This window comes from Heteronotia binoei, chromosome 11 (genome assembly GCF_032191835.1).
Source record: "Heteronotia binoei isolate CCM8104 ecotype False Entrance Well chromosome 11, APGP_CSIRO_Hbin_v1, whole genome shotgun sequence".
Classification (NCBI taxonomy): Eukaryota; Metazoa; Chordata; class Lepidosauria; order Squamata; family Gekkonidae; genus Heteronotia; species Heteronotia binoei.
The window spans coordinates 55,605,021-55,624,663 of record NC_083233.1 but is presented as its reverse complement, the minus strand read 5'-3'; the positions used below and the strand labels follow the sequence as shown (position 1 = coordinate 55,624,663).

The window sequence follows — 19,643 nt, the reverse complement described above, 5'->3', positions numbered from 1 at the left end:
AAAACAACCCAACTCACTTGTCCTTGGACATGCCTCTCAGCCATATGTACACTGATAAGAGGCAGTACGAGGTAAAAAAGGTGTTATTTCTTCTTTTCCTTTCCCCCACTACTATACTCTGCAGAGTTCCTTCTAAAGAGCTTACAGCTAGTCATAACACCTCCAGATTTGTAATGCAAGAGATTCTTTTGCAGCTCATGGGGATCAGCAACTGGAGGCTCCATGGCCAAATATAAGCCCCCCCCCCCCAAAGGAATACTAGCTGGCTAAAAGAGAAAAGACATGGAAGTAGGGAAAGGTGGTACAGAAATGGAACATCTTTGCACTCCTCATTAGGGTGGATTAGGCCAACCACCCTTCATGCCTCCTCCTCAAGGCATCCTCTCATAAAACTATTTGCTGACCAGAACTAAAGTGTCTGGATGCACAGAGAGTAACAAGCTTACAAACCACATGGTGCTCTAAAAGTAAGCAGACAAAGTAAGACAAAAAGAGAATGGGATTCTGGGAGGGAAAGGGAAATATTTCTACAAAGAGAGGCTCTCTTCTGCTCCAAAATTATTAAAGCTGCATTTTCCCTGGAGAGTTTGATTTAATTAAACCCTGCTTTAATGTGGCTCATGGGTAAAACGACTCCACAAAAACAACCCAAAAATAACAACTCCCCCAAAAAGCCTAATACCAAACTCAGGACTTTTTTTGTAGCAGGAACTCCTTTGCATATTAGGCCACACAACACTGATGTAGCCAATCCTCCAAGGCTTACACAACTCTTAGTACAGGGCCTACTGTAAGCTCCAGGAGGATTGGATACATCAGGGGGTGTGGCCTAAAATGCAAAGGAGTTCCTGCTACAAAAAAAGCCCTGCATACCACTCTGAAATAACCAAAACAAATAATATATTTCATTTCCACAGCAGATCTTTTGATAAACAAGCGTTTTACTAGTTCTCTCAAAAGAAAGCAAAAAATAATCTTCCCCAGGGCTCTCGAATAGACTGCATGAGGACATGTAAGAGCAGATGAAGAGGCCCAAGTAAACCAGTGCTTTGCACATTAGGGTTACCAGATGTCCTCTTTTTCTTGTGTCCATCCTCTTTTGGGCTCTTTTCAAAAAAATTGATGAAAACATCTTCTTTTGGGGTTGGAAGGTTAGGAATATTCCTCGCAAGTAGCAATGATCATGGCTTAAATTATAGGATGAATGGCAAAATTCATAGGTGCAATAATCAAGTACAAGAGAAATAATACTAAGATCTTGTAAAATAATGTTTTATTCTAAGTTCTGCTTAAGGCAATAGCCGTATAAGTAATACTAGATAGAGCTTAAATTATAGCAGGGTATTATAGGGGTATTTAAAGAGATTTGTCATAGTTCTCACTTGTTTAAAGTAGCCAGTTGAGAAAATATGACCCTTTTTTTACTTTTCAAAATATGGTAACCCTAAATACTGCAGAACATCCAGAGCGTCAGCTAACATGCTAATACCATAGAATCTGGTGCATCAGCTAACATCACATCCATGTTTTCAGACGAATATGATGTCAACAGATTGCACTATGTCACCTCTGTCCCTTGCCCCCTCCCCAAAACACCTGGGAGTGCTAATTGGCAGCCTGGCTTCACTAAGCCCAACCTTTCATGGAGGCTAGGTGAATTAAACAACCATGGACAAGTTTCTGGTGGACAGCTGTATTAGTCTGCTATAGTAAGAGTACAATTTGAGTCCAGTAACACTTTAAAGACTAACCAAGTTTTCCACTGTATTTCTTTTCATGTATCAAAGCTTACTTGGGCCAGAAAAGAATATGGCATAAATCCAATGCAGCTCCCCAGGGCAGGCCACACAACTGCAGAAGAGACCCCAAGAACAGCAGCAATAGGAAGAGTTTAAAAGGCAACATAGGAAGCTCATGTTTGGATCGCTCTAGCTTGACAGAGGGAAAATAGGAGCAGTATAATAAAGCAGGAAGGGGCACAAAGAAAGTAAGTAAGGGATTAAAATATTTAGAATAATTTCCTTTTTTTTCCACTGGAGGGAGGGATGACAGAAGAGTGACTTGATCCAACGCAGCAGGGAGAGCAGATGCTTGCACACCCTGACCTCTCCCAGGGGGGAGACAAAGGAGTTAAAGTATCAGCAAAGTCCAGACTTTCCATGGAAATGCAAGAGCAAGGGGGAAAGGCCTTTGCATCACACACTGCTTGAGGCACAGGACTCTGTCCAAGTCCTGCAAGACAATAGCCCCCCTGTTTCACAAGGGAACTGAAACACTTGAGAGGTTACAGGAGGAGGGAAACCATTCCTCACTGGTGTGTGTGGGGGGGTTATCCCTACTTGCAATTTTCACGCATTCCCCTGCTCAGTCAATGTTCTCAGGAATTTGAGCAAGCAAAAACAAAAACAAAAAAAAACCCCATCAACTTTCACATCCAAAGCCATTTCCAGGGGCTTCCCCCGCAAGGAGGCATCCTGACCAAAGCCAGTCAAAGTCCAGTACTAGATTGGCGCTTGAATATCTACAGCAATGAAGCCCACACAGACAAAGCCCTCTCTCAATGGAAAAAGACAGGCAGAATGCCTTCACAAGCAGAAGCCAGAGCGCTATTTATTTATTTATTTATTTATTTATTTATTTATTTATTTATTTTTCCCAAGAGAGAACAGAGCAATGTAAGCACATTCATTTCAGTTCACACATGGGGCCCAAACAGATCTCCCAGTGAACTCAGCAGGCAAAGATCTTTCTGTCTTCTACAGAAATGGGATCAAATCCCCCCAAAAAGGTGAAGGGTGAGAGAAACAAGACTGGAAACAAAGTATGGATAGATGCTGTCAATTGTAGAGACAAAACAGCCAAACTCAATTCCACACTTACATTTGTCCACCCAGTTTCCCCATCTTTCTTGCTGCTCTAAAGCAAAATCCACTGAGAATGATTGCCCCCTCCACACCCAGAATTAGAATCTCCTTGTAGAGATCCAAATGCAAAGATTCACGTTGCCCATTAATTCTGACACAGTGAACAGGACAACTAGAACCAACTTCTGGCGCAGTTCCCCTGACCTGTTTGATTGAACACAAGTTCAGCAAACATGAATCCATGGGTCAGATCCACTAGTGATTTCCAATGATAGAAGAAATTACAGTTTTCTCACCCACACCCTCTAACTGCAGCACCCTGGGGTTGTTTTGTAGAAAAATAGGTGGTGGAGCTCATCAGCATAACTCATTAGCATATGCCACCACCACCCAGCCAAAAGCAACCTGATGCAAAAAAGGAGAGACCCGGGTGAGTGAGGCCTGCTTGGGCTGGCTAGAGATCCAGCCAGCCCTAGCAGGCCCCACTCACCTGGGGCTCTCCTGGGCCGCCCCCCATCCCCCGGTCAAAAGACCAGCAAGCTACCTGCTGCCCAAAATCACATAAGTGGAGAAAGGGTGGTGCGGGCTTCTCCAGGGGTTAATGGGGGCTGCTGGGGGCATGGCAAAGCCCCTGGTGGCTGACTGGCCACCCACTCTCCTAATCCAGGGATTGTTATGCAGCTACACCTACTGTTCAATGGACAAGGTAGAGGGGGAGCTGTGCTCCTGTGAGCTCCTGCTGAATCTGAGGCCTGGCAGCACCAAATACCATCTGAAATGCTGCTCCTGAGGGGGACAGAGGACCCCAAAGAACAACAAGAGGGGGAAGCTGGAAGTCTGCAGTGGGAGGGACAAATTGGCAAATCCATTCAACCATTCACAGACATATTCTGGTAGATCCAAACCCTCATTAAGTCAGATATAAAGGGCAGGCAACTTTATCTGTTAGCTTGTGAACTTTGATTATTAGGAAAAAATGATAGGGGAGTATACAGATACCTTAAGAATGCTTTATGTGAAATCCCCACATTGTGAACCTATTTGTGTTCATTTTTAAAACTCAATGTCACTGCTTTTTACATGTTGAAATTCATATTCCCCGTACATGAATTTATGAAAATTATTGCAGAAGTTATTTTTAAAGTGAACGGGATTGCTATTTTTGTTTGCTCTTGTGAGTAAAATCCTTTACAAACTGGCATCAAACGCCCCCAATTTAAAACAGGATCTCTAATATAACTCCCATTTTATAGGCTTAGAAACTGAGGTTGAGTAAGACCATCCAGCAAGAAAATATGTGGGCAAGATGACTAACCTCATTTCCTTCTTTGATTGAGTGACAAGCTTATTGCATCAACAGAATGTTGTTGATGTTTTTTTACCTGGATTTCAGTAAAGCTTTTGACAGGGTTCACCATGATGGTCTGATGGGTACACTAGAGGATTGTGGACTGGACTCTAGAATAGCTAGGTGGATAGGGAATTGGTTGGAGAACCGCACTCAAAGAGTAGTTGTCAATGACATTTTATCTGAATGGAGGGAAGTGTCCAGTGAGGTGCCACAGGGCTTGGTTCTAGGCCCAGTACTTTTCAATATTTTGATAAATGATCTGGATGAGGGTGTGGAGGGTGTGAAATCTGCAGATGACACCAAATTGAGAGAAGTAGAAAATACATCAGAAGATAAAGAATTCAGTGAGATCTGAACACAATGAAAAAGTGGGGGGGGGGGGGTGAACAAGATGCAATTTAACAAGGATTAAGCATCAAGTTCTACATCTAGGTAACAAAAAATCACCAACATGCATACTGGATGGTGGATACACTTCTGGGTAGCAGTGTGCATGAACAAGATCTTGGGATACAGGTGGACTGTAAGTTAAATATGAGCAGCCAGTGTGATGCAGCAACAAAAAAAGCTAATGTGATCTGGGGGTGTATGAACAGAGGCATAACATCTAAATCACAAGATGTCATACTCCCACTGTATACTGCGTTGGTCAGGCCACACCTGGAATACTGTGTGCAGTTCTGGAAGCCTCACTTCAAGAGGGATGTGGACAGAATGGAGTGGGTGCAGAGGAGAGTGATGAGGATGATCAGGGATGTTCAATCTGGAGAAGAGGAGGTTGAGGGAGGACATGATTGCTCTCTAATAATTTGAGGGCCTGTCACTCAGAGGAAGGCAGGGAACTGTTTCTGTTGGCAGCAGAGGAGAGGACTTGTAATAATGGGTTTAAATTAAGGGCAGGAAAGTACTGGCTGGATATTAGGGGGGAGGATTTCACTAAGAGTTGTTCAGCAGTGGAATCAGCTACCAAGGTAGGTGGTGAGCTCTCACTCATTGACGGTCTTTAAGCAGTGGCTGGACAAACACTTGTCAGAGATGTTCTAAGATGATCCTGCATTGAGCAGGGGGTTGGACTAGATGGCCTGTATTGCCCCTTCCAATTCTGTGATTCTATGATTCTGTGTTTCTATGAACTTTGCAATTCCCCTCCAACAGGAATTCATAGTTATTATTAATGCACAATGTATTAATATACATGAAGCTGGCTTATACTGAATCAGACCATTGGTCCATTAAAGGCAGTATTGTCAATTCACTGGCAGCAGCTCTCTGTGGTCTCAGAGACCTTTCACATCACCTACTATCAGATCCTTTTAACTGGAAGTGCTGGGGATCAAACCTGGAACCTTCTGCATGCAAAGCAGAGTTTTTTTTCCACTGAGCCACAGCCCCTCTCCAACCAGTATGCAATAAGCAGCAGGAAAAGGGAATACTTTGATAAACATTCTAAAATAACACCAGAAAGAAGTGGAAATTGTTTTGAGTGCTGCAAAGTTAACAAAACACATGACAGATCCACACAAAAGTCAAGCACACCCAGATTAAGCACCCTCTCATTAAGCAGAAAATTCAATGGTGGAGTGGCACACCATCTGACCAAACAACAGAGTTGCAAATACTTCAGTGAATTTATGGAATGCAACAGCTGTAGCTTGTATATTTCAATACTCATAGTGTTAGAACATACTGGAAAGTTTCACTCGTCTTTTCTTAAACGTCGTCCAATTGTGTGTGCCTAGCCAGAGAATTCCCATCAAATTCTACACGTCGCTCACGAAAGTGGAGAACAACAATGGTAGGATATTTGAAACCAAAGGACCCTTCCAGTAGACCCATATATTTTATGATACACCTAAGTATTTCTTGGGAAAGGAGGAAGACATAAATGAAGGAAAACATAAGCCTCTCCCCACTCCATTACAAATTTAGCTTTATGCATAACCTTTTAACCACACACATTCTTATCCATTTTTACTCAGGCTATTCCCTTCCCATAAATGCGAGGAGGCAGAACATGGTCTCAGGTAGCTAACTGGCTGAAGGACACAAGCCTTGACGGTTTTATCACAGGCTCAGTTTAGACTTCCTCTTCTGTAGGTGTCACTGTGGCCTCAAAATTAACACAGCAATTTGATCTTCTAGGTCTAGTAATAAAACTGAGACTTTCCCTGCAGCACATCTGAACAGAACATTTGGTCTCTATTAGAAGAGCCTATGGAGATACCATAAATGGGACTTGGATTACTTGTGATACAATTTCTCTTTGATTGCTGGAAGCAGATACTTCCCAGTACACTTTCTAGGATACTGCATACTCAAGTGTAAATCTTATCCTGGTACACATCTGAGGAGCTATAGATGGGTTGATAAAGTTGCTCAGAATCAAGGAAAGCTGAAATGATGGCAAGAGTTCCAAACATCAACATGGTTGTATTTTAGGTACTGCAGTTGTGAAATCAGATGGCCAGTTTCACCTCCAAGAAGATCCTTTTACATATCCAAAAATCACAAGCCAAGACTAAAAATAGAGGCCACGTCTTGCAAATAACCAATGCCAAGAGAGGCAGAGTAGAGTGGGTGTATGCCTAGAAGCCTAATAGTACAAACCAAGTCGTAGAGCTGAAAACAAAAAAAATACAGCCAGGTATGAATAGGAAGGATGACTGGATAGGAGGATAAATCAGTTTCTTAAGATTTATTTATATAGTCCACTTTTCTCACCAAGACTTAAAGATGGACTACAAAACTAGGAAACAATGCAATAAAAAACAGTGTAAGGCAGCACACTAGCAATGCAAGAATTGGATTACAAAAATTTAGTGTAGAAGGCCTGAGCATCCTAAGGAATTTACGCAGCTTATCTCAAGAAAATTCCTATCTGGAGCACAAATAATTTCTAACTACTTTCAAACACATAACACATAAAGTAGGAAAAAAGAGACTGTTGTGTGAGACACAACTTAAAATCTTGCTGGATTCTGTCAATTTTATACCACATTGCCCTGCTTAAGACACAAAAGATAGTCCAAGACAGAATGCAATCAAATTAATACACACACACACACACAAAAATCATTTACGTATACTTTGATTTACTCTCAAATAGAAACCCAAAGTGAGTTACAAAAGCATTCTCCTTCCCTCCATTCCATCCTCAAAACAACCACCTTGTGAGGTAGGTTAGGCTGAGAGAAAGGGACTGGCTCAAGGTCACCCAGTGATGTTCCACAGAGTAGGTATTCAAACCAGACCGGTCTGATTTTCTAACCACTACATCTTACTGGCTATACATAAGCTTAAAGTGTAAGCATATACTCTAAGCATGCTATCCCAGACTCCACAAGACCCTGTTGTCAGTTAAGAGATGAATATTGAAGCAAATAGATCCAGGTAGGCAGCACTGTTGGTCTGAAGCAATAGAACCAAGTAGGAGTCCAGGAGCAATTTTAATACCAACAAAGTTTTATTCAGAATGTAAGCTTTCGTATGCATGCATACTTCTTCAGACAATGGAATGAGATACAGTGAGCAGAGCTACATACAGCTAGTGGGCAGTGGTTAAGAATGCAAAGAGTTAGGCTATAAGACAAAATATAATAAGTCACTCCAGTAGCAAACAGTGAAGAATATATGGATGCACAAGGCAGACCAGAATATCAGACCAGACTGGTTTGAATACAGAACAGGTGTGGTTTGAGCCACTTGGTGTATATATACCAAAAGGGATTCAACAGTGGGGCAGAAGGAGGCTGTGGAGAGCTAGTGTGAAACAGTTGTTAGAACTTTTGCACTCAGGCCAGAGAGACTCGGGTTCAAATTCCCACTCAGCCATAAATCTCAATAGGCAACCCTGAGATCCAACCAGCTTTTCTGTTAGTGTAAAATGGAGTCCTTTCCGACTGCCCAAAAAAGGCTAAGATGGGGGTCATGCAGCCTCATAGAGAAAAGCCAAAGAGCACAAAAACTGTAGTAAAGAGGGGAACTGGGCAAGACAGAGGAAAAGATAGCTGGATCCAACCTAGTATTACTTTCTTCACAGAGCTGTTATGAGGATGAGAAGAGTGAATGATATACACTAATGCAAGCTCCTTGGAGAAAAGTCTAAGATAAAGATCTGACGGTTAAATTGGTAGGGGTCCTTTAACAGTTATGAGTTTACGTAAGCAACAGAAGAGTGGATCTGGGATCAAGAATACAGAAGGGAGAAGAAAGGTATGGGAGAAATTAAACAGGGCTTCATGTTAGGAAGCGTAGTAGTATCAGAAAGGAGGGATTCGTAATTTTTTTTAAATTATGGTACAAAAAGTGTACCCAAAAGTATGAGGGGGTTGAACAAAACAGGAGATATAAAAAATAAGGCCCTCTAGGCTAGCAAGATGTGGCAAGGTTGCAATATAACTAAATACATGCACAGCAGGCATATAAATCAAGGGGAAGACATGGGGATGACTCATGCTATTGACCCCACCCCTAGTAGCCTCCTCCCATGTCACCCGGGTGAATCCATGGTAAGATGAAAAGGAAGGGGCCCTACAACCTGTCTTGGACTGAAGAGGGAAGCAGACAATCTTAGACCCCCAACAGCAGCGGTACTAGTCTAAGATTCAACAGGCACAAGACACACTTGCTGCCTCAAAACACATCACAAGACCCTGCCAGTCTGCCACCTCAAGTTGTGATATGTAAACCTCTCGTGGCCTCGAGAAGCTGCAGGAAGCGGAACAGGATTTTCAAGCAGTCAGGATTTCAGTGCCCTCCTTGCCTTTCCTCATAACTACCATTAGGAAAAAATATGAAAAATGTTGTGTAATATATGAAGATTATTTTTTAAAAGTTTTTAATCACCTGTGTAAAAACCTGAAAATATACATTAAAATGATCGGTTGGCAATTTTCTCACTATTATAAATTGGGGGGAAGGGAGGTGGTCACACTATTGAGGTTATCAATTATACCTGGTTCAGGGACTGAAGAAAGTGAGAGTTGGGGAACAATGGCCATCCTGACCCTAGGAATGGATAAGTAGATAAAGGAGTTGGGGGTGCAGCTGAACGGGTCCAGCTGCTTGGAAAGTAATTAAGGGTGCAGAGCTTCGAAATGGACTAAAGAAAACAAGTCATGGGGGAGCTGGCTTTGTTTCATTGAGGGTACATTTTTGTACAGAGAAAATATATCTACCAAAGATGTACTGTGGTATAACTCAAACAAAAACAACATGTACAAAAAGTACAAAAACAGCACAAAGATGTATTTTCAACACAAAGAGCCCTGGTAAATGCCACATAATTCTATGCAAAAGTTTGCTGAACACAATCCATACAACTTGGGTTAAGGCATTTAATAACCAAAACAGAAATTAACCTTTCTGTGAAAGTTAACAGACTCTTTCTGTGGGACAAGGGACAATAATTTCCCCCAAAGTACACCTAAATGTACTAACGTACTTTTATGCCACTATTTTAGCCAATTACCATATAAGCTGACTTCAAAAGCTCTGGAGTTCTAAGTAAAACCTGAGTAGCTCAGCAGCAGCAAGTTAAAACTAGCAGCAGTGCAAGGAAATAAGTAGTAAATAGGAAAAACTGGGGACAAACAGTGAGAAAAGTAGAAGTCCGCTGCACAGGTTGAAATGTAAGGCGTGGGAGAAATGCTAAAGATCTGAGGACTAATCAGTTGGAAAGGCTGGGTGGGAAGGTACGTGAAGGAATCCTTGCAATATAATCTGGTGCAGAGTTACTGTACTCAAGTAAATTCATTTAAATCACAGCCTTTAAACTGGAGTAACTCTGCATAGAATTGCACTGTCAGACTAAAAGCAAATCCCACAAGTGGTGATTGTGCTTATTACAAAAAGTAATCTTCTGACATCTCTGAAACAAACAGATTTATTGTGGCCAAACTTTCTGAGGACTCAAACCCTCTTCATACTTCTGAGACCACAAAACCTGGTGCCACAATCGCATCCAAAAGTTACGTGGTCCACTAAAGATTTGCAGCGCAAACCTATGCACATTTAACCCAAAGCAAGTCCCCCTGCATTTAGTGGTGCCGAAGGCACCTTTATTTGGGAGTAAGTCCTCATGAAGTGAGCAGAGATTACTCTGGAGTAAAATTCGTGGTGCCACTTTGACCACCCAGCTCTTGTCCACAAAAGCTGATGCCACCATAAACGTGGTGCCACAATTACTCTCTCTAGCGTGCTGGCCTGGACTGGCTGCAACAGAGCTAAAAGTCGAGCAAAGAGAGAGGATATGGGGGGGGGGGGGGCACGACTGAGGAGGGGCTTGGGGGGAGATGAACTATGAGGAGGGGTAGGGGAAGAGGAGGAGCTAGAAGGAAATTTGGAAACTAGTAAGGGGGGAGTCCGGCTAGGGATCAAAAGCAAAGCAAGGGGAAAACTTTGGAAGGGGGTGAGGAAGACGACGAGGAGAATAATAACTTGGGGGAGGTACACATAACTGGAAGAACCCCCCCCCCAAACACACACACCCTAACACAGAGACAAATACACCAAAGTGAAAGGGGGGCTCAGTTATGAAGAGGAGATTGGGGAAGAGTGTGTGTTTTGGGGAGGGGGCTGAGCAAGGACCCCACCCGCCCCACGCTCTTTACTCACCCAGGTCGTCCATGTTGCCGCTGCCGCCGCCACAGCTGCTGACTGGAGGCACCTTAACTTTCCTAGAGCTCCGGCGAGGCAGACGCGCGCGCACAGCCCACTCCAGCTTTGGTTTACCCCCCCCCGGCCCGCCCCCGTCACGCGGGAACGAGCGGCAGGCGCGCCCCCTACTCCATCTCCCCCCCCTCCCCCAAAGCGCGCAGAAAGCGCTATCCCCCTCTAGTGGCCGTCCTGGGTGTGCGTAAGCGACGGCCAACAGATCTGTTCGTGTGTTTGGGACATTCTCGGGGGAAGCGATCGTCTGGCGGCCTGCACAGTCTGTTGAAATAAGTCGAGAATTACTAGATGTTTTATTGGTTGTGATGCTTAAACCTGATCAAAATTTTATTTATAAAATATGGGGAAAACAGGTAATGGCATGCATGATACGAAATGGAATTACCATAAAAGTACTTAGGATCTAGCTTTATGGCTGGTCTTTCTTTTGAAGAAGAAGATATTGGATTTATATCCCGTTCTCCACTCCGAGGCTCACAATCTCCTTTACCTTCCTCCCCCACAACAGACACCCTGTGAGGTGGGTGGGGCTGGAGAGGGCTCTCACAGCAGCTGCCCTTTCAAGGACAACCTCTGCCAGAGCTATGGCTGACCCAAGGCCATTCCAGCAGGTGCAAGTGGAGGAGTGGGGAATCAAACCTGGTTCTCCCAGATAAGAGTCCGCACACTTAACCACTACACCAAACTGGCTCTCTCTCTTTTTGAGAAAACTTGATGAAAATAACTTATAGGCAATGTTCCCTCTAAGCTGCAGAGTCCTGTGAGCAGAAATTCTACTTTCTGAGCTACTGGCATTAAAAGTTGTGAGCTACTGCATCAATTATTGTGCCCTGGGGTCATTTTTCCTGAGTTAAGACAAAAATGTGTGAGCTGGAGGCTAAAAATCTGTGAGCTAGCTCACGCTAACTTAGCTTAGAGGGAACACTGCTTATAGGTGGTGTTTAACTCCTTTAAGACTGGCAAAGATCTGTAATACTGTAATAAGTGCTGGTTTTGTGGCGTAGTTAAGGGTGACTTCTTCCATATGTGGTAGATGCAAACATCCTTCCAGTTTTTGGAAGCAAGTTGTGAGGATTACTATCAGCCGGGATGGGGAAACAAATTCCTTACAAATCAAATACATTAATGCTACATTCTGTACCCAACATCCCGAGAGATCTTCAAATGTTGAGTGCTAGCTTGGTCTTTGCCAGGGAATTGAAGGGGAAAACATTGCCTAAAATTCAACTATTTAATGTTAAAGAGACCCATGTTTTGGTGAAATTAACAGCTTATCAAAAAATAGTGATATATTTGGACTGGACTAATTATGGACTGGAGTTGTCCAGAGGATGGAATGGACCACAGAATAGTTAGAAGCAGGGCTTTTTTGGTAGAAAATGCCCAGCAGGAACTCATATGCATATTAGGCCACACCACCTGATATTGCCATTGTTTAACATAGTTTTTTTTGTAGAAAAAGCCCAGCAGGAATTTATTTACATATTAGGCCACACCCACTGGTACTAGGCCAGCCGGAATTGCATTCCTGTGTTCCTGCTAAAAAAAAGAGGTCTGGTTAGAAGTAAAATTAGGATCCTTCGATGTTGATATTCTTGTTTTTATACTCAATTGGATAGTATGTAATGGGTAAATCCTTTCACAATGTACTTATTTGGTTTTTGTTCTCTTTTATCTTGTTGGTGTAATATTTTAATAAATCTTAAATTAAAAAAAATAATGTCTTTGCAGATTAATATGGCCACCATTGTGGAATGTAGAAACTGGAGTTGAACAGAGTGCCTTTCTGAGCATGCACAGAGAGCATCTTTCCCTCTTCGCAAAAAAACAGAGAAGGTTTTTTTAAGGACCTAGGGGCAAATGTGCTCTATTTTCCCTTTCTAAAGGCAGAAATCAATGGAACGACCGAGCTTGTTACCCTGTAATCAGGTATAACGTTTTGTAAAAACAGAATGGAAAAATAACAAAACGCATACACTCTATCTTAAATAATGTTGTGGTGACTGGTCTGAAGAATTTTGGCCAGGATGCTAAACCTTAGAGTCATGGCAACCAAAGAAATAAATCCCAGAAGAGAAAACAGGTGCTTTTGAGAGCCAGTTTGATGTAGCTGTTAAGTGTGCAGACTCTTATCTGGGAGAACTGGGTTTGATTCCCCACTCCTCCACTTGCACCTGCTGGAATGGCCTTGGGTCAGCCATAGCTCTAGCAGAGGTTGTCCTTGAAAGGGCAGCTGCTGTGAGAGCCCTCTCAGCCCCACCCACCTCACAGGGTGGCTGTTTTGGGGGAGGAAGATAAAGGAGATTGTGAACCGCTCTGAAATTCGGAGTGGAGAATGGGATATAAATCCAATTTCTTCTTCATGGACAGAATCCAGTTCACGCATTAATAACTGTAAATTATCCTGCACCCCCAATTCCTGGTTGTCCAAAAACCAGGGCTTTTTTTGAGCAGGAACGCACAGGAATGTAGTTCTGACTGGCTTGGCACTGGGGTGTGGCCTAATTTGCAAATGAGTTCCTGCTGGGCTTTTCTTACAAAAAAGCCTTGCGTGACATAATGATGGTGTCAAGGGGTATAGCCTAATATGCAAATGAGTTCCTGCTGAGCTTTTTCACCAGAAATCAGCCATGATTTCCAGACACACACACAATACAAAAATAAAATTAAAAAAGGAAACCCTGAGTTTTAGTTGAACTCAGTAGAAAATAGACGGCTGATTTGCACCCACCAAAGAGGAAATCAGAGGGCTCTAGTCCAACAGCTGGTAGACAGCAGCTATGGTCAGGGGCGTAGCTAGGGCTTTGGGGGCCTGGGGCCCAAGATTTATGTGGGCCCCCCTATGTGTGTGCACGCCGCCAGAAACAGAATATGATGTCACTTCCGGTGATGTCACTTCCGCAAGATGGCCACCACTTGCGAGGGAGCCCTGCTGGAAACAGCTGCTGGAACCTCCTAAGGCACATCCAACCAGCAGGCTACGATGCATCTCCCGTGTATCCCCGGCTTTGCGGGTTGTGCGCGCCCAGGTAAAGCGTGACGACACACATGACGTTTGGTGGGACCGACGCCACAGGCGCAGAGGCTGCCCGGGGGGGCCGAGGGCGGACGTCACCTCAGGCCATGTCAGTTGTGGAAAGCAGATATGTAAATAATAGTATTTGCCTTCAGTCTTAATGCAAATAACCAGGAAGGGATTGGACCTCTGCAATGATGTAATTTTTAAAGAGGCAAATAACATTTGAGCTTGCATTTCACATATAGCGTGTGTACATTCTGAATTTGAGGGAAAGTCGGTGGATGCCAGGGTAAAGCAAAATACGTCCCAGTGAGACAAGGCAATGGGAAGATTCTTGTTTAAGAAAATGATGGATTTTTTGTGATGTTTAAACGGATTTTTTTTTTCTGGGCTGCTGGTGTACAGACCAGACTGACACTTAAAGAAACTGAAGGTCTGTTGGTCTCTTGATTTGAATATTGATATTGTTTGGCCCTTCCATTATAAAAATGTTACCGACACATGAGCTAAGCAGTTTGAGGTGGAAATCCTTTGTCCTACTTTGTGAACTTTTTTTTTTTAACCACACCACTAAACATTTAGCTTTTTGCCACTATGAGCTGTGTAACCTTTGACAAGCTATGTTTGTAAAGTCTATACCCGTTATTCATTAAAGAAAACCTAGTTGCAGCTAATCTCTCCCCTCCAAAAAAAACCTAATCAGATTTTCCAGAGCGTCCCTCCCCTCCATTTCTTTGAAGCTAGGGATTCAGATCTGACCGAAGTCAGTTTGTTATATAGCGAGCCAGTGGAACCCGCTGCCACAAGGTGGTCAAACGGAAATCGCGCTGAGATGCATAATACCTCTCAGCATCCAAAACAAGAGGAAATGCTGTTGCTGCCATGCCTCGCTTCTGGGTTGCGCGGAGGCCCTCTCCGCCTGGCGGCTGGGCTCAAATCCGATCCGGCCAGGTTTCTCTGAGGTTCTGGCGGTTTAAGCTAGCGGCTTCAGTGATGGGCAGCCGGCCTTTGGGGGCAGGTCTCCAAGGCGCCCGAGGCGGAAGGAAGGAGGGCGCCTCGGCTGGGCGCTTGGGGTAGGCACCGAGCTGCGGCTCCCCAAGAAGCCCGCCTGAGCCAGCGCCGCCTGCGCTCCGCCCTGCGAAGAGTGCAGGCGAGTTGCCGTCCGGGCCGGGGGTGCCTGCAAGGGAGCTGGTGGCGAAGACTCTGCGCGGAGTGGTATGCGCGGTGTCTCCCCTCGGCGCTGGAGCGAGTAGTGCAGCCTGCAGAGCGAGCGCGCATCAGCCTCTGCCGCCTCTTCCTGGCCGGGGCAGGTTTCGCCGGCGGCGAGGGAGGTGAGAGCGGCACTGCGCGCTAGCAGAGCCGGCAGGAGGAGCTCGGTGGCCGGCCAGGCCAAGGGAAGCCGCCCTTCTGCGCCCTCCTCGGCCATTGTTCGGGACCCCCTTGGCAATGCGGGGGGCCCCCCAGACCTGGGGCGACCCCCCCCCCACTGGCTATGGTCCTTAGTCCTTTCCCTGTTCCACCCAAGATCCTTTCAGATTTTATTTTCAAAAGGGTATTAAGAAACATAGCCAAGGCACCACAGCACCCCAGGGATCACTACCTGATACACTCTTTGTAGAAAGTAGCATTCTGCTTGAGTTTATTGGATTAATTAGAATCTTATTAAAGTCTGTTCAACAGCTGGCACTTTCTATCTGGTGCTTGGATTTAGAGGCAGAGGTAAATGATATTAGACCCTAGCTGTCTATATATTAGCGATTTTCAATAAGATTGTAATTTAGAACAAAGTTAAGAGTCCAATAGCACCTTTAAGATCAACAAAGGTTTATTCAACATCAGGGATGAGCTTTCTTGTGCACACCCATCGGGAATGACAGTTTAGAAATACAGAGATAACTAGGTTTGTGTATAAAAATTATACAGTATTTCAAGAAAAAAAAATGCAGCACTAAATTAATATGCATTAGTTTGACAATCCATACTAATGTACGAAACAAGAGAAACAAGAAAAGACTTAGCACTAAAAGAAGAAAAACACAGAAAACAAAGGAAAGATATTGTTTCTTTTTTTAAAACAGAAATGTTCAGTCTCCGTAGAGACTGTCAAAAATTGCCAATGCCGACTATATTTCAAGTCGTCATGGCGGGGTATTGGGAAAAGTTTTCAATTAGCAATAATCGCGCCTCGGATTAACCTCATTGGCTACGATACTGCCACTGCGCAAAGCTAAAGAGTTATCCTTCGGCCATTCAGGGCCTAGACAGGCGCCGAATAATAAGGTTACGGTGATTTAAAATCAGGCCGACCGTTGAGGAGCGATCGCCACCCGCACGGAAATATTCCGCAGCCCCTATTTGCGGTCGTTGTTAATTAAACGAAAACCCCGTTCTTTCTTCTCATAAAACCGCCCGACGTTCTCTCGCAAAGGGCTCTGGGTGCTTTATGCTAATCAGTCAACGTCACACACAGGAAGTCTGGGCTGCGGTTATTGAGAAAAAGCAGGCGGATGTAGGTGCGGCGGAGGGTCTTTCTTTGTGTGTAAAATGCCGCGTTTGGTACAGCGAGCTTCGATCGAAGTTTGCTGGGGCAAAAGTGACGCTAAAATAAAGTCTCGCATGATTATCCTAGATGCATTAATTCAAACATATTCCTATACTCCAAGCGCTCGATTGTATCTTTGTTTGGAAGTGTGGTTGAGCTCTGTAGGACTTCGTATGGTTGCCAACCTCCAGGTGGGTCCTGGGCATCTGCTGAAATTACGACTAAGCTCCAAACAATAAAGATCAGTTCCCCGGGAGAAAATGATTTATTCAGACTGTTAATTGAATGACTTATTCAGATGATTAATTATATAGCATTATACTGCGCTGAAGTCTCTTCCCTCCTCAAGCCCTACCTTCCCCAGGCTCCAACTCCAAATCTCTAGGGATTTCCCAGGCCAGAGTGGGCAACCAGAGCCAGTTCGGTGTAGTGGTTAAGTGTGTGGACAGGATTTCACTCCCTGCTCCTCCACATACACCTGCAGATGTGGCCTTGAGTCAGCCACAAGTTCTCTCAAAGCAGTTCTCCTCGAGTGGTTCTGGGAGAGCTCTCTCAGCCCCACTTACCTCACAAGGTGACTATTGTGGGGAGAGGAAAGGAAAGGAGATTTGCAAGCTGTTTTGAGACTCCATTGGGTAGCTAAGGTTGGGGTATAAATCCAATCCCTTCTCTTCAACCCTAAGTACTGCAAGGTGAATGTAGGGTTGCCAGCCTCCAGGTAGCACCTGGAGATCCTCTGCTATTGCAGTTTATTTCCAGTCAACCATGATAAGTTCCCCAATGAGATCCCTTCACTGCCTAAACCCCACCCTCTGCAGGTTCCATTGCCCAAACCTCCAGGTATTTCCCAACCCAAGCAGGCAACCCTATGGAGCAGTTAAAAAGGGAGGGGGATGCATGGAAATAAATGAGCTGTGGGGTGTCTTTAGATATGCAAGAGAGAATTTATTTATTTATTTATTTATTTATTTATTTATTTATTTATTTATTTTCATTGATTTATAGGCAGCCCTTTCCCATAACGGGTTCAGGGCTGCTTCCAGCATAGTAGAACAATCAAACCAGTTTAAAACTATTAAAACAGTTAAAAAAATAAATAATTTAGCCATGACTCATATTAGGTGAGCCGGCCTAAGCAGATCAATTAGGCATCCCTGGTCGAGGCAAGCCAGACGTCCCTTGGGCCAGGGATGGTCAGAAGATGCTGACTGGCTGATTGTAGCGACCTTCAGGGCTCATATGGGGAGAGATGGTCCCGCAGGTATGTTGGTCCCAGGCTGCGTAAGGCTTTGAATGTCAATACTAAAACCTTAAAGTGGATCCGGTACTCAATTGATAGCCAGTGCAGACTGCACAGCAATTCAGACAGCAATCGTGCTGCCGTATTCTGCACCAGCTGGAGCTTCCGGATCAGCCTCAAGGGCAAGCCTGCATAGAGTGAGTTACAGTAGTCCAACCTGGAAGTGACTGTTGCATGGATCACTGTAGCTAAGTCCTGAGGGGCCAGATAGGGTGCTAGTTGTTCGGCCTGCCGAAGATTGTAAAAGGCAGATGGTGCAACAACTGTGACCTGGGCCTCCATAGAAAGGGTGGCATCCAGTATCACACCCAAGCTCCTCACCTTCTGGGTTGGTACAAGAGATGCACCATCCAGGGTGGGAAGCCAGATCCCCGATCTTAGTCCCCCCCGAGGCAAGTACAGGACCTCCGTCTTAGTTGGATTAAGCTTCAGCCGAGTCAATTGTAGCCAATCGGCCACTGCTTCCAGCGCCCTGGTTAGATGGTCTGGGGCAGAGTCTGGATGGTCGTCCATCAACAGATAGAGCTGGGTGTCATCTGCATACTGGTGACAATCCAACCCAAAACCTCTGGCAATCTGCGCAAGGGGGCGCATATAAATGTTAAACATCATCGGCGAGAGAATAGCTCCCTGCGGCACACCGCACTCTAGTGAGTGATGCAGGGAGGTCCTCTTGCTGATTGCCACCCTTTATCCCCGACCATGGAGGAAGGAGGAAAACCACTGTAAGGCAGCCCCTGGACTCCAATGTCAGCAAGGCGGTGAGTCATTAGATCATAGTCGACGGTGTCAAACGCTGCAGAGAGATCTAAAAGTAATAGCAGCGCTGACCCGCCTTGATCCAGATGCCTTCTAAGGTCATCTGTGAGGGCGATCAAAGCAGTCTCCACCCCATGACCAGGATGGAAGCCAGACTGGAAGGGATCAAGGACAGATGTATCTTCCAGGAAAGCCTGAAACTGCTCCGTCACCGCTTTCTCAATTATGCACTCATCATGCTCAAATGTTCTTTTGTATATTTCGCTGATAAATCCTGTCACTCAGATCAAGTTCCAGACACACATATACACTGCTCTCAGTGTTCAGTTTGCACATGAAAATCTACCCCCTCTGCCCCATATGTCTTTCTTTTTAATCTCATGTGATTCTGGGATCCGGCTAAGAAAAATACACATGTGCAAGGCACAGTTATAAAATCATGCATCCCTGGTTTGAGTACTGATAGTGAAAACAAGTCCTGAAGTGAAGGGATCCAAGCCCAGAGTCCTTTTCACATCCAACTGTGTGCAGTCCATCAACAGGCCTGTTTATATATTTAGAAAACATTTATGCTGACTTTTCAGGAACCCGCCCTAGACAGATTACAAAACAAAAATAATTTTTAAAATTAAAAGATTTTAATTAAAATTCCAGCATTAAAAAACCCTACCCCAGCTCAGCACCAACGTACTACAAAAACAGGCCACCGTCACCTTACAGTAAGTTTCCAGACTAGTGGCACCTTTAAGACCAACGTTTTATTCAAGGTATAGGTTTTCATGTTCACACACACTTCTACACTCAAAAGCTTATGCCCTGAATAAAACTTTGTTGATCTTAAAGGTGCTACCTTTGTTCAAACTTTGTTCTGCTGCTTCAGACCAATACAGCTATCCACCTGAATCTAATTTCCAGACTAAAACTCTGCTTTAGAAAAAAAAATCAACTCCTTATTTAAAAGCCTGTGGGAACAGAAACATTTTGTCCTGGCACCTAAAAGAAACCAACATAGGTCATGCCAGTTGAGGCTCAGGAGGAAAGGCATTCCACACGCGAGGCGGAGTGCCACTATTGAAAAAGCCCTATCTCTGAGTACTACCCAGCTCACCTCTGAAAGCAGGGGCACATAAAGCAGG

The 19,643-nt window shown here is 44.4% G+C and overlaps 1 protein-coding gene and 1 non-coding gene across 2 annotated transcripts in view; both read right to left on the bottom strand.

The window, feature by feature from the left end:
* The window catches only part of PXN (paxillin), a 72,198-nt gene extending 61,249 nt beyond the window's left edge, over positions 1 to 10,949 (bottom strand). Inside the window, exon 1 of the mRNA XM_060249618.1 lies at positions 10,831 to 10,949. Coding sequence (XP_060105601.1) covers positions 10,831 to 10,843 — 13 coding nt within the window. The 5' untranslated portion in view covers positions 10,844 to 10,949. The remainder of the gene's footprint in view (positions 1 to 10,830) is intronic.
* A 5,045-nt stretch (positions 10,950 to 15,994) lies between these two features.
* LOC132579779 (U4 spliceosomal RNA) lies at positions 15,995 to 16,135 on the bottom strand. The gene has a single exon (XR_009555999.1). It is a non-coding gene; the product is annotated as a U4 spliceosomal RNA (small nuclear RNA).
* Positions 16,136 to 19,643: the final 3,508 nt, after the last annotated feature.